Raw genomic sequence first — 14,471 nt, 5'->3', positions numbered from 1 at the left:
ACACCAGTCACGGTTCAAATCTGATTTTCTAATCAAAGGAAAAAAAGCTCCTAGCAAAAATATTCTTGAATAGTACAGAAGTATGCGAAGAAGAAATTATAAGCTTTCTTTGTCCTTCCCCCAAATCCTTAATACCACACTGGGGTGACAATTCAAGTAAAAGTGTGACTGTTATTGGCTATATCATACTCCCCTGTGCAGTGGATTTGTTCATCAAGTCCCCTATTATTGTACATCTAGTTTGCTTCCAGGGTTGGTTTTGTTGGTTTGTTTTGTTTTTTTTTGTCTTTATAAATAATGCTGCTACAAGCAGTTCCTCTAAACTTTTGTTTCCCGGCAGTAAGGTGAGAGGGGGCTCCTGGACTTCATGTACGAAGATTGCACCAGGAGGAAAGCCACAGGGAACAACAAGGTGGAGCTCCGAACACCTGTTCCACCTCAGCCCCTCCTGCTGAGCCCTGTGTTCCCTGCTCCCCAGCCCAGTACTCCGGCCTCCTGGCTGTCCCTATGAACAGGCCCAGTTTGATTCCACCTCTGGGCCTTCGTCCTTGCAGTTCCCACAGCCCATGACTCCCTTCATTCTCAGACCCACGCTCCACTGGCACTTCTTCTGACGTTTCCTGGACCATCCTGGCTAAGCACTCTCCCTTCCCTGCGGCCCATCCAGTCAATCTCTCCTGACTGATTTCCATGTCCCACGTACGCCTACGGTGAACGTGCCTGAGCACTTCTTTCTTATCTCCTTTCTCCATCAGAATGTGGGGTGCACGGACTCAGGGACTTTGTCAGTCTTGATCCCTACGACATCCTTGGCACCCAGACTAACCCTGGGTACACAGCGAGTACCTAATAAATGACTGCTGAATGAAAAAGAATGAGGGAAGGAGAGAAAATAAACAGATCAACAATATGTAAACACACACTGAATTTCACTGAACAAAGGTGTCTTTTATTGTCAGGTATTTCTGATTTCAAATTATGCTGAAGCGTGAAAAACTATGAGGCTTAGAACTGGTAAGATCGGGTAATTCAAAAGTGGGGTGAAGGACAAGGTAAGAGCACGGTGAAGGGGAATGATGCATGGGCTAGATAGGGGGCCAGGAGGAGCTCTCTGAGGGGCTGAGATTTAATCCAAGACCCCAAAGGTGAAGAAGAGCCAGCCATGTGAGAGCAGAAGAAGAGTGTTCTGGGCAGAGGGAACAGCTTATGCAAAGGCCCTGAGGCAGGAACGACCATGGCTGCTGGAAAGGGTGAAAGGATATACAGGGCCCCTCTCCGAGCTCACTCTGCTACTACCAATGACCAAGATCTCGAGGCAGATGCTGACTGAGCGCTCTGAGAGGGCAGGGAGATTAGTACTGAATGGTGAGAAAGCGAGGCCTGGAGCAGTCACTTGCTCACTGGGTCCATGTCTGAACCAATGCCGGCGATAAACCACTCTCTGTGGACTCCGGGTGTTGGGTCTGTCTGTCACAACTGGTGTGGGAAGCTATGTGGGGACACTCACCTCATGTTGAAAGGGACCACCAATGGCACCATGTACTGCCTGCTGGTCTTTGGGGAGCCTGAACTCGGGATCCTCGATGGGTCACAGTGGGGCAGGCAGCATTTCTGTGGGGAGGAACAAAGTGTCAGTGAGCTGCTTTTAGACACAAGGGTCAGCCAGGGGTAGAGGGAAGGGCCTTTGGGAGCTGTGTTGGGGTCCCCAAGCCTACCCATGGGTTCAGTGATTTGGTAGGAGGACTTCTGGGGCTCAGTATATAGTCATACTCAGGACTACTATCTGTTACAGCAATAAGCTACAGAGAAAATCAGAAAAGGGAAAAGGCCCCTGGGGCAGGTCCAGGAAAACCAGGTACAAGCTTCCAGAGTCTTCTCCCAATAGAGACACACAGGACACGCTCAATCCCCCAGCAATAAGTTGTTACAGGTGTGAAATGTCTCCTAGAGAAGTTCATGGAGACCTAGTGCCCAGAGGTCTCACTGGGGGCTGGTCATGCAGGCACCTCCACCCAGCACAGACCCAGATTCCAGACTCCAGGAGGAGAGCAGGTGCTCAGCATGAACTGCATTGTTTGTACAAACAGTTTAAGCTCGGGGTGGGGCATCCTGAAATTCAAGTCCCCAGATGCCAGCCAAGGTCCAACTTGGTAAGCCGGACTTTCTAAGGGCGGCAGCCTTAGACCTGCTGCCGTGCTTAGAAAGGTTTCTGCACAGGAGCCTGAAATGGGAGACAGGGAAGGTGGGTTTGGATCATGAAAAATAATTCCATCAGATAATTAGAAAATAAAGCACTTAGTGTTTTGAGCACCTACTGGGTGTCGGGCACCACAGAGCACTTTCTACTGCTTTCAAAATCTCTATGAGATGGAGAGTGGTGTACTCATTCTACAGAGGAAGAAACTGAGTCTTGGCACTCGGTCACACAGCATGAGTAACAGAGCCAGGATTCGTACCTGGGGACAAGACTCGGGGGTAACAGTGTAGTACAGCAATTAGGAGCATGGGTTAGGGAACCAGGGGCCTGGCACCTCCCACACCCTGGCTATAACATAACCTCTCTGGGCCTCAGTTTCCTCATCTGAATGGATATTACCCATCCACTTGTGAGGATTTGATCAGCATCGCACTTAGCGCAGAGCCTGGCACAAAGAAATACTACCAGTGCATTATGGAAATAGATGGCTCCCAGTAGGATGCTCAGGGTGAAAGGACTGTCAAAGCCATGAGGTCCTGCACGCTGCGCTGCAATGTGAAAAGGCTGGCCTGCATTCCTAGCCCAAGTGTTTCAAAGATGAGGGCATCGTGTCACAGGAAAGGACATCAGCTAGGCCTCAAACCTTGGGCTCCTGGAAGTCAGCCCTAACATCTTGGATTCACACACTCCTGGGCCTGGGAGCTCACTCTCTTTCTGGGAGCATACATTCTTCTGTGGGGTGAGGACAGGCGCTCAGAATTCCAGAACTCTTTTCCTAACACTGAATCCTACGTTCCAAGACCCCCTTCACTCCAAAGCATTGGGTTTGCATGAAGAGTCGGGAAAAGAAGCTGAGGGGCTCTGTGGCCAAATTTTAACTCCTTCTAGGAACGCGATTGGCTAGAAACCCTAAGGAGGGCGGGCCTTAGCAGAGTCGCGATCCTGAAAGTGAAAAGTGTAGCAAGTAATACAAAATTTTAAAGAGAGCCCCGGCCCCCTAGGGTAGCGATTCTATAAAACCCAATAAGGGGAAGCGAATGGGTAAATATTCCAAGGTAGCTCCGCCCCCCGCCTGTGATTGGATATATGCTGGGGGAAGTTTAGCGAAAGCCCACCTTCCGCCAAAGGAGATTGGGGTGAAGCCCCGCCCCACGGAAGGCTGGTAGGGGAGAAGATAAAAGGTTGCAGTAGGAGAGCGAGCATTGGAAGACCACGTGGGTCAGAGCTCCGAAATACATCCTGGATGAAAAGCCCTAGGCGTCCGACACTTACGTTCAAAACTTTCCACTCCGACGTCTTTGCCGTCTATTTTTCTCAGAAATAGGAGAAAACGGATTAGGGTCGATATTTACCGAACTTCCCCGGCCGTCCCTTGTACTTCCGGTACTGTCACTTCCTTCAGCCTCCAGTATTGGCTGTGGCAAACACAGCTTGCTTTTGTCATTGGGTCCGATACCTGCCCTTTAAAATCTCAATCTGGTAGTCTTTTCTCCCCAGTAGTAACTGTGGTGGCTTGCAACAAAGGTCCCAGGGCCGTCTGGATTTTGAGTGTGCCCTTAGAAGTCAGCAGCCGCTTGTTAAAAGTTCTTCATGACACGATGTAGCTCTTGGTCACTGTACTCCCTGTTGTCCATTCTTTTTTTTTTTTTTTTTCTTTCCTTTAAACAACATATTTTCCAGGGCAACTTTCTGCCACTTTATTTATTTATTTATTTATTTATAGAGAGGGGAAGGGAGGGAGAAAGAGAGAGAAACATCAATGTGTGGTTGCTGGGAGTGTGGGCCGTGGCCTGCAACCCAGGCATGTGCCCTGACTGGGAGTGGAACCTGCGATGCTTTGGTTTGCAGCCCGCACTCAATCCACTGAGCTACACCAGCTAGGGCTTGTTCATTCTTTTATTCAGCAAAGAAAACGCTCAGTGTTAGGCTCTTACCCTATGTTCTAGCCTCTGGGAACCCACACATTGTCCCTGTGTTGCTCCCATGGGGATGGGGCATGGTTCCCATGGGCTACACATGTCATGGATGAGAGAGTACCCTGGTCAGCCCACCCCAAGTTTATCTTGAATCACGAGCAAAGACTCTAAGACCAGGCTGCAAACCCACTTCCCCGCTCCACACACACTAGTTTACAATGACCCCCCATGCCCCGCTGCATTGTCCCTTCAAAAAGGAAGTCCTACCCCATACCTTCCCCAGCCTCCTTCCTTCCTTTTATAAATGTTGTGTGTCAGATATATGCTCAGTCAGTGGAGACACATCAGAGAACAAGATGTGATTTCTGCCATCAAAGGGATCACTGTCTCTCTGGTGGATCAGATGGACAATAAGCACACAAAAAGGACAATTAGGCTTGATAAATGGTCTGAAGACAACAGGATAACTAGGGGAAGTGACAAGGAGCTGCTTGAAATGGTGTAGGAGTTTCCTATGGCTGCTGTAATGAATTACCACAAGCTCAATATTTTTTTAAAAGATTTTTCATTTTATTTTTAGAGAGAGGGGGAAGGAGGGAGAAAGAGAAGGAGAGGAAAATCAATGTGTGGTTGTCTCTAGCATACTCCCTACTGGGGACCTGGCCCACAACCCAGGCATATGCCCTGACTGGGAATCAAACCAGCTACCCTTTGGTTCCCAGGCTGGCACTCAGTCCACTGAGCCACACCAGCCAGGGTTGTGAGCTCAATGTCTTAACGCACATCTATTAGAGTTCTGGAGGTCAGAAGTCTAATATGGGTGGCAGGACAGATTCCTTCTGGAGGCTCCAGGGGAGAATCTGTTACCTTGACTTTTCAGCTTGTAGAGGTGCCTGCAACACTTGGCTCATGTCTCCCTATCACCTTCTATCTCTCCCTCTGATCTCCTGCCTCCCTCATATAAGGATCCTTGTGATTTTTCTTGGGCTCCTCCTTGATGTTCATTAACTTAATGAAAGATCATTAAACTTAAAATTAAGGAGTCTTGCCCTGGCTGGTGTGGCTCAGTGAAATGAGTGCTGGCCTACAGAACAAAGGCTCACCAGTTCGATTCCCAGTCAGGGCACATGCCTGGATTAATTGCTAGGGGGCATGCGAGAGGCAACCACACATTGATGTTTCTCTCCCTCGTTTCCCCTGTGTCTAAAAATAAATAAATAATAATTTTTTTAGTATATTTTATTGATTATACTATTACAGTTGTCCCATTTCCCTCCACTCCCCTCCACCCTGTACCCCCTCTCCCACCCACGTTCCCCCCTTTAGTTCATGTCCATGTGTCATACTTATGAGTTCTTTAGCTTCTACATTTCCCGTACTATTCTTGCCCTCCCCCTATCTATTTTCAACCTACATTCTATGCTACTTATTCTCTATACCTTTTCCCCCTCTCTCCTCCTCCCACCCCCCTGCTGCTAACCCTCCATGTGCCCTCCATTTCTGTGGTTCTGTTCCTGTTCTAATTGTTTAGTTTCTTTTAGTTTTGCTTTACGTGTGGTTGTCAATATTTGTGAGTTTGCTGTCCTTTTACTATACATGTCTTTTCTTTATCTTCTTTTCTTAGATAAGTCCCTTTAGCATTTCATAAAATAAGGGCTTGGTGATGATGAACTCCTTTAACTTGACCTTATCTGAGAAGCACTTTGTCTGCCCTTCCATTCTAAATGAGAGCAATCTGGGATGTAGGTCCTTGTCTTTCATGACTTGGAATATTTCTTTCCAGTCCCTTCTTGCCTGTAAGGTCTCTTTGGAGAAATCAGCTGACAGTCTGATGGGAACTCCTTTGTAGGTTACTGTCCCCTTATCTCTTGCTGCTTCTAGGATTCTCTCCTTCGTTTTTACCTTGGCTAATGTAATTATGATGTGCCTTGGTGTGTTTCTTCTTGGGTCCAACTTCTTTGGGGCTCTCTGAGCTTCTTGGATTTCTTGGAAGACTGTTCCCTTTGCCAGATTGGGGAAGTTCTCCTTTATTATTTGTTCAAATACATGCTCAATTTGTTGCTTTTCCCCTTCCCATTCTGGTACCCCTATAATTCAGATGTTGGAACGTTTAAAGGTGTCCTGGATGTTCTTAAGCTTTTCCTCGATTTTTTGAACTCTTATTTCATCATGCTTTTCTACTTGGTTGATTCTATCTTCCTTCTGGTCCACTGTATTGTTTTGAGACTCTGATTCCTTCCTTTCACTATTGGCTCTCCTCCGTATATCTTCCTGCATCTCTTTCATGGTAACCTGCATCCTTTCATCTAAATTGCGCCCAAAATCAACCAATTCCCTGAACTTTCTGATCACCAGTGTTTTGAACTGTGCATCTGATAGATTGGCTATTTCTTGGTCACTCAAAAGGATGAGTCCTGGGGGACTTTTCTGTTGGAAACATATCTTATGTCTTTTCCTGTCTCTCCTTTTTTTTTTTTTTCCCGATCTGGTTGCTCTTGTTACGGTGGGGGGCGGAGCCTTAGGTGTTTACTGGGACTGGGCACCCCAGTCGCTAGATTGTGACGTTATATGTGGGGGCGGGGGCGGGGACGGGAGGTAACAATGGCGGTAGTTCCGTTCTCCTGGGCTCAGACCCTTCTCTGGGATCCTGGGCTGTGAGCTCTGCCCTGGTCCAAAATCGCTGCCTCACTGGGGTCTGCCAGCTGCAGCTTGCGTACTCAGGGATCACTGCTGCGTTCTTGCGCCCCGGATGGCTGTCACGCCGATTTGGCGCCAAATTTTCCCCGACCTCCAAGCGCTGCAGACCCGCGCCAGCCTGGCGCCCGCCCGGCTCATCGTCTCCTACCAGTCCAGATGTACAGGTCTACTTCAACTTCTTGGCTGTCCGACTTCCATTCAGATAAATCCTCTGTCAGTTCTGAGTGTTATTCTGTCTGTAAATTATTGTTGTTCTAATCTTGGTTGTGCGAGGAGGTACGGTGCGTCCACCTATTCCTTCATCTTGCCGGAAGTCCAAATAAAAATTTTTTAAAAATGTATTTTTAAATAAATTAATTAATCAAGGAGTCTCACAATTCTTAATCTGATCATATCTACAAAGTCGCTTTTGCCATGTAAGGTACCTTATTCACAGGTTCTGGAGGTTAGGATGTGGATATCTTTATGGGGGGCATTATTCTGCCCCCATAGATGAGGTAATCAGGGGAAGCTTCTGGAGGAGGTAACCTTTGAGATGAGACCTAAGTGAAATCCACAAACCAACCCATGAATTGAGAAAATCCTTCTGGGCCTGACTGCTTTGCCCCCTTCTCAGGTAAATCTTCTCAAATAAACTCATGTCCCATTTGTGTCCACCCACACTGGGGCTCACACCTGGGCTTCTTTTGAAAAGATGGGTGAACCAGGCTGCTGAACTGAATGGGTCCCACCATCCCATTGCAGGCAGAACCCCTCCACACCCTCCCTAACCCCTCCAGGCCTGTGTCCTCTGGTCCAGCCCTAAACCCATCCACGGCATGGGGATTCACTGCATGAGAGTCCTGCGCTACCCTGTCCTCTCTGCCTCCTCTCGGGGTCTGCTGAACAAAGGAAGGCAGAGTCCTGATTCTATTGAAAATGGTCCTTATTTAATTAAACAATAAATAATATGTCACAATCACAGTTCTGTAGTCAAACGAGGGTGTGCATCTCCATTTCACAGATTAGGAAATTAAAAATTAGAGAGGTGAAGTCACTTGTTCAAGGTTGCCCAGCAACTCAGCAGGAGCGAACCCAGGCCGGACAGGTTCCATCCACCTTGGAGTGGGTAGCAGCAATGCGGGGTGGGGTGGGTGTCAAGGAACCAGCCCCTCTTCCGGGGTGCTGTGGAGCCCTTGCTACTTGCCCAGGGCCACAGAGGCAGTGGCAGGGAGACTCCAGTTGCTTGACTCCCCGTAGTCGGTGAGGTCCTGAGCAGCCACCTGGACGCAGTACCTGGCCCGGGGCCTCACAGCTCTGAGGGTGAAGGATGTGGCTTCAATGGGCCCCACCTGAGAACAGAAAGAAGGGGGTCAGTGGGGACGAGGAGGCCGGGAAGGCCCACTGTGCGCACAGATCTGCGTGAATGAGCCTTCGGTCCTTTTGTTCCACCCTAAACTGCACACCTTCCTCAGCCCCTCCACAGCCCCCTCCCAGTCTTCGGTCCTTCCTGGCCCTAACCTGTGTGGACTCCAGCACCGGCCCAGGGCAGACTCATTCAGGGGTCCTTCGTGCACCACACCGTCTTTGAGCAATGGATGTCTCAGTAGTGAGAGCCCCCACTCCCCAGACACCCCTCCCCACCAACCCCATTCCTTCTCCAGGCCCTAACCCAGAGCTTCTATCATTGGCCTCGATGCCTCCTCCCCCCTGGCCCCTGGTCCACTATAGTAACCATGTCTTTAAATTTTTTGTATCTTAGGATGAGTTGACATCTTGCTGGGGGGAAACAGACTGCCCTTCCTGGGGTCAGCCAATCGTTAGAGATGGCAAAGGGTCAGTGCCAGGAACATACATTTCAGGTGCAAACCAATCAATCCTGAGTCTCTACCCTCACCACCCCTTTCCTCCAATTTCCCACAGGAGCCAGGGTACTTCCTGCCTTCGATCAGCAATCAGCGCAGGGCCAGCTGCCAGGCGGCTCAAGATCACCCATGCAGCACAGAGCCCGCCTGAATGATTCACACTTGCCAACCCCGGGCGTTCACCCCCTCCCATCTTTCCTTTCCTGTGGAAGCCCCAGCAGAGGCTCAGCCTCGGCTCCCCTCTCCTTGCTGTCCCTGCCTCCTGCCATCCTGATGTTGCCTGTGTGTCCCTGCATGGTTGGCGAGTCCCCTTCTCTCAGGAAATGCAATCAATTCTCTGTGTCCCCCCTCAGGCACCTCCATGAATTAAAATCCCATGGACATGAATGAGACACCCAACCACTCCGCCTTTCCTGCTTGCTCTCCTGTTGCCTTTTCTTCCCTGTCCCTGCTGCTCTGCCCTCTCCCTCCTTGGCTTGGCCCTCCCCTCCTTCCGAATCCCACCCCCTCCTCACAGCTCCCCAACCCCAGGTCTGACTCCCTCCCTCCCTTGCCCTACTTGAGTTGTCCCACGTAGGCTGAGGTGGCGCTGTGAGGTTCAATTTAGAGTAATGGTTGTGCAACCTCGTGAACACACTCAAAACCACTGGCTTGAGCACTTTAAAATGGTGAGTTTTCTGGCATGTGAGTTCTATCTCAATTTAAAAACTGCGAAGATTTTTAAGAATTAAAGTAATGGTACTAACCAAGTGGCTCAGTTGGTTGGAGTGTTGTCCAGTGCACCAAAGGGTTGTGGGTTTGATTCCCACTCAGGGGACATACCCAGGTCTTGGGTTTGATGCCTGGTCAGGAACCTTATGGGAAACAACCAATCGATGTTTTTCTCTCACATCGATGTTTCTCTTTCCCTCCCCCTCTCTCTAAAATCAATAAACATAACCTTGGGCAAGGATTAAAACAACTAAATTAATGAACACCGATACAATTTAAAAGCCAGTGCCCAGGCTACCCACCACACTGGAATGGCTCGGCAGCACCACGCGGCTTGAGGCCGCGTCCTGAGAAGAGCGGGTGTAAAACATTCCCACGGGCACACAAAGGGCTGTAAAAGCCAGACTCAGCAAAGACTCAGCTCTGCACAGTATCTGACGCTGACCTGGCCACCACTGGCCTTCCCGAACGCTCACTGAACCCTGCTTTATTTTTTATTTTTTAAAACAATATATGTTGTTTTCAACCAAGGTGAAATTCACATGGCCTAAAACTAACCATTCTAAAGTGGACAATTCAGTGTCATTTAGCACATTCACAATGTTGTGCAACCAGTATTTCTAATTCTAGAAAATTCCACCAGCCCCAAAAGAAACCACATCCTCATCAGCAGTCACGCCCTATCCTTCTCCCCAGCCGCTGGCAACCCTGAATCCGCTTTCTGTCTCTGGGTTCTCCTGTTCTGGACATTTCACATCTGGCGTCTCTCACTGAGCAGCATGTGCTCGAGGTCCATCCCACCGCAGCAGGTGCCAGCGCTTTCATGGCTGAGGAACAATCCAGTGCGTGAGTCGGCTGTATTTGTGTGTCCTTCGCCCACCGATGGACATTTGGGTTATTTCCACCTTTCAGCTGCTGTGAATAGCACTGCTAGGGACATCTGCGTATAAGTATTTGAGTCCCTGTTTTCAATTCGTTTGGGCAGATACGCAGGAGTGGAGCGGCTGTGCTGCCTCTATTTCACACATCAGCCACAAGCAACCTCAATCTACATGGGAGGCCCTGGCACACTTTGCACATGCTGTTCCCTCTACTTGGGAATCACCTTTCCCAGCCACCTCTCGTCTCCCTCACCAGGCGGAAGCGGGCAGTCCCATGACGCTTGTATCGGATCCAGTACTTGAGTGAGAAGATTTCCGGGAAGGGCCAGGACCTGGGAGGTTCCCACTGCACCCACAGCTGCTGCCCATGGAGGGGGCTCAGGCGCACACCTTCTGGAGGGTCCGGTTTGACTGATAGACAAACAAGAGACAGTCAGCAGAGCATAGTTTCATTCATTCATTCTTCATTCATTCATTCAAACAACCAACAGATATTGACAGTCTACTGAGTGTCCAGAACATCGCAGTGACGGACAGAGACCCATTCCACAGGGCAGAAGGCAAGAGACAAGGAGAAAATCCACTGATCATAGAGTAGGGAAGAAAGTTCAGGAGTGCAAGGAAGAGAGTCTTTTGCAGTGCTTTTTTGAGACATAATTCATATGCCACAAAACTCATCCTTTCAAAGTATAGAGTTGGGTGGTTTTTAGTACACTCACACTGTTGTGATCACCTCTATTTAATCAGGACATTTTCATCACCCCAGAAAGAAATTCCACATCCATGAGCAGTCACCCTTCCCCCATTCCTGGGGGACGGGGATGGGCAGGCTGGGCAGGGTCCTGTGGGTCATGGGGTAGACTTGGGCTTTTACCCCAAGGGAGGTGGGAGCTATAGGCTGTGAGCATGTTGGGGTGTGACTAGGGTGACCTTACTAGGGTGATCACAGGTACCCTCTGGTGCCTGCTTCAGGGAAGGCGTCCTCTGGGGCTTCTGGGAAAAGAGGGTGGGAACAAGAAGCCAGGGAGGACAGTGGTCCAGGTGGGTTGGACCGGGTCATGAGCTTGGACTGGGTGGAGGTTCAGGAAGGGGGAGAAGTGGGCAGATTCTTGATAGACTGTGAAGGTGGAGCCCACAGGATCCATGACCGAGGACGGGACTGAGTGACGGATGGAAGGTGGGTTGGTGAGGGGGAAGAGCAGGAAAAAGCCGACGGCCCCCCACACCCCCCACCACAGCACCCACTCACTGATGTGCTCTGGCACAAAGGGCACAAAGCTGCTGCTGACGCCCCAGGTGTGGACGGCCGTGATGTTCAGCATGTAGGGTACCATGGAGAACATTCGGATGTCTGGGATGGTGCAGCTGGTGGCCTCTGGTGTTGGCTGGAGGCAGGGATGGCTCTCCCCACGGGCGGCCACGCCAAGCCTGGACATGGGGTGGGCACTATGATGGCCTCAGCACTTCCTGCTGGCTGGTCCTGTACCTGGGACCCTGGGACCCCAAGTGGGGACAGCTGGCGAGGAGCCCTGGTCTGGGGTCCTGCTCATGTCTCTGTGAGGTCCTGGGGGAGGCATTCACCTGGGGCCCACAGTGACCCAGGGCTGGGGGTGAAAACCACAGGAGATGCTTGGGTCCAAGATTCTAAAAGTTTCTGGAATGTCAACATCCTGGCCTTAGAATTCCAACATTCTGAGGTCTACAGATTCACAGATTCTGGAATCTGAAAGAGTAGGATTCTGATTCTCTCCCTTTCTGAGGCCTCAAGATTTTATTTATTTTTTTTAAAGATTTTATTTATTTTTAGAGAGAAGGGAAGGGAGGGAAAGAATCATGGATCGGCTGCCTCTTGCATGCCCCCAACTGGGAACCTGACCTGCAACCCAGGTATGTGCCCCGACCAGAAATCGAACTGGCAACCTTTCAGTTTGCAGGCTGGTGCTCAATCCACTGAGTCACACTGGCCAGGGCATAAGACACATGCTCCCCCCAAGACTGCAGAGTTCAGAGGCCTGAGCTCAGTGCCATCCAGAGAACTTCCCGCAGCATTTCCACACACGCCCTGTTCCCACGCTGTCAGTTGCGGCAGCCCCTGGCTGCCTGCGGCTCTCAAGCACTTGAAATGCAGCCAGCACGACTGGGTGTGACTTTGACGTTTAATTTATCTTATCGAATCCAAATGTAATGTTTCCAGTGATCAGGAAACTTGGAAAAGTTGTTCAGAACAAGTTGGGTATGTGAATTTACTGCTTCAACTGCAAATTTTATGAAATCCAATCAGAGATTAAGAATTTCTGATAAGAGTCTATTATCTGAATTGAAACACATTATATGCATCAAGTTCACATGGAATTCTGAAGACTTAGTATAAAAATGAGTAAGGATGTAAAATATGTTAATTTTTTAAAATAATGATTACATGCTGAAACAATATTTTAGCTGTTCCTATTAAATATTAGTTTCCATTCTAAATTTAAATATATACATTGTATGATAAGCACATTCAATTACATTATGCTCAATCATATTAAATGATAAATATTTGGATTATGTATTTAAATAAAATATTAAAATTAATTTTACCTATTTCTTCTTTTTGCTTTGCTTTTATCTTCCTTCTTCTCTTCTTTTTAAATGTGATGTCTAGAAAACTTTAAACTACACATGTGGCTTGACGTAGGTATTATAGGAAATATATTTCTACAGGAATTTCTGCTGCCCCAGAATTCAGAGTGTTTCGGATTAGCATAAGTCTGCAGCTGTCCTGACCCTAGGGGCGGCAGGCCCAGCTGAGAAACCTCCAGGAAGCCCCTCCAGGCTCTCTGACCTGTACGTGGCAATGATGGATGTGGGCCTGGTGGAGTTTGCAGCAGCCAGCAGGGTCCAGAAGCAATCCACGGCAATCGGGTACCTAAAGGCCCAGCACCACACCCTGGGCTGGGAGGGGACCGCTGGGGGGCAGAGGGAGGAGCGTGAGATTTTGATCTTCCCAGGGCTACAGTGCCCTGCCATGGGTTTGCCTGACCTCATTGCCAGCCAGTGCCGGTCACACAGTGGGTGCCCAATAAAGGTTTGTGGAACGAATAAGTATACAGATGAAAGGTACTTATGTCATCTCTCACCCCCATTACAACCTGCAAAGGAGGAACTATTGGGTCATTTTCCAGATGGGGAAACTGAGGTTTAATAAGCCACAGAGAAGACCTGGGAAGTGCAGAGCCCTGATGGAAGTGAGATATTTTACCGTATTCCCTGTTACAGCTTTGTTTCCAAGCACATGAAATGAGTGCATGCCGTTAACCCTCACCTCCACCCCACCCCACCCCACCCTGTGACTCTCTCTCTCTCTCTCTCTCTCTCTCCCCCCTCCCCACCCCCCAGCTGTGGCTGCCACTACCTGATGTCACTCAGGACTCATCTTCTCTGTGTCTGACTTTCCTCCTCTGTGCAATAGGGTGGCGGCCCTCTCGCACCAGGGGGCATGCGCGCAGGAGGTGTGTGAGCTCTCACCCCACCCCAGAATGTCCCACAACAGACAAAGTCCAGCCCCCAGCCTGGCCCTGGCCACCCAAAGCCCCAGGGGTCCTACATACCTTCTCTCCCACTGCAGGATGAGTAGCCAGCCCAGAGGGCAAGGGCCAGGAGGAGTCTTGGGGCCATGGCTCCGGTGGACTCTGCTTTCAGGAGCTGGGGCAGGGAGCACCCTCGGGGAGGCAGGACACTCAGACCCACCTGGGGAACTGGCCCCTATCAAGGGCCCCCACTTCCCCTTCTTAGGGTCTGACTCACTGGCAGGTGGTGGGCCGAGGAGAGTCAAGCAGGACGGTAGAGGAGCCCTCAGTCCGCTCACTGGCCACCCTGGGACACGGCACGGAAGGCTCTGAGGATGGGGGCAGGGAGAAGAGGCCTCGAAAGGGAGAAGTGGAGACCCTGTGGCCTTTCCCAGCAGTCAGTTTTTCCTTCCGGCTGCAGTGAGGAGGGGCTGGGGAAACCCCGGGAGGGGGACGCTGACATGGAGAAAGACAGAGGCAAGGACAGGAGGGGAGGGACAGAGAGAAACAGAGGGAGACTCAGGAGAGACAGAGAGGAGAGAGGAGACAGAGAGAGATGGAGACAGAGAGATACAAATGAGCCAGGAGACAGAGACAAAGAGATGAGGGAAGTAGACACAGATAAGAGAGACAAAGAGACAGGGAGAGGTAAGAGAAATAGAGAGAAATAGACA

The 14,471-nt window shown here is 49.9% G+C and overlaps 1 protein-coding gene and 1 long non-coding RNA gene across 4 annotated transcripts; both read right to left on the bottom strand.

Annotated features, from left to right (window-relative positions):
* Window positions 1-927: 927 nt before the first annotated feature.
* On the bottom strand, window positions 928-3,830 carry LOC118501988. Of its 2 annotated transcripts, none has more exons than XR_004904657.1 (2): window positions 3,470-3,830; window positions 928-2,221 (listed from the first exon to the last, which is right to left on the bottom strand). It is a non-coding gene; the product is annotated as an uncharacterized LOC118501988 (long non-coding RNA). The 2 variants fall into 2 exon arrangements; XR_004904658.1 differs by having other exon boundaries at window positions 928-1,611.
* A 3,887-nt stretch (window positions 3,831-7,717) lies between these two features.
* Window positions 7,718-14,291, bottom strand: EBI3 (Epstein-Barr virus induced 3). 2 transcript variants are annotated; one of them, XM_036034351.1, is made up of 5 exons: window positions 13,840-14,291; window positions 13,074-13,194; window positions 11,496-11,674; window positions 10,500-10,657; window positions 7,718-8,141 (listed from the first exon to the last, which is right to left on the bottom strand). In XM_036034351.1, exons 1-5 carry the CDS (start codon window positions 13,904-13,906, stop codon window positions 7,989-7,991), a joined length of 678 nt encoding a protein of 225 aa, XP_035890244.1. In that variant the 5' UTR covers window positions 13,907-14,291; the 3' UTR covers window positions 7,718-7,988. The 2 variants fall into 2 exon arrangements, with proteins under 2 accessions (XP_035890244.1, XP_035890243.1); XM_036034350.1 differs by having other exon boundaries at window positions 13,074-13,197; window positions 13,840-14,290.
* Window positions 14,292-14,471: the final 180 nt, after the last annotated feature.

Source organism: Phyllostomus discolor, chromosome 8, assembly GCF_004126475.2.
Source record: "Phyllostomus discolor isolate MPI-MPIP mPhyDis1 chromosome 8, mPhyDis1.pri.v3, whole genome shotgun sequence".
In the NCBI taxonomy this organism is placed as follows: domain Eukaryota; kingdom Metazoa; phylum Chordata; class Mammalia; order Chiroptera; family Phyllostomidae; genus Phyllostomus; species Phyllostomus discolor.
Note: the sequence above shows the minus strand (reverse complement) of the source record. Positions and strands in the feature narration are given on the sequence as shown.

Bases quoted from the DNA above. Each gene is read 5' to 3' on its own strand.
- EBI3 (XM_036034350.1), bottom strand. From the start codon at position 13,906: ATGGCCCCAAGACTCCTCCTGGCCCTTGCCCTCTGGGCTGGCTACTCA. The intron at 11,675-13,073 runs GTCAGAGAGCCT...CCCCATGTCCAG, and splicing joins TCCATCATTGCCACGTACAG to GCTTGGCGTGGCCGCCCGTG. The intron at 8,142-10,499 runs GTGAGGGAGACG...TTCTGTTCTCAG, and splicing joins GGACTGCCCGCTTCCGCCTG to GTGGGGCCCATTGAAGCCAC.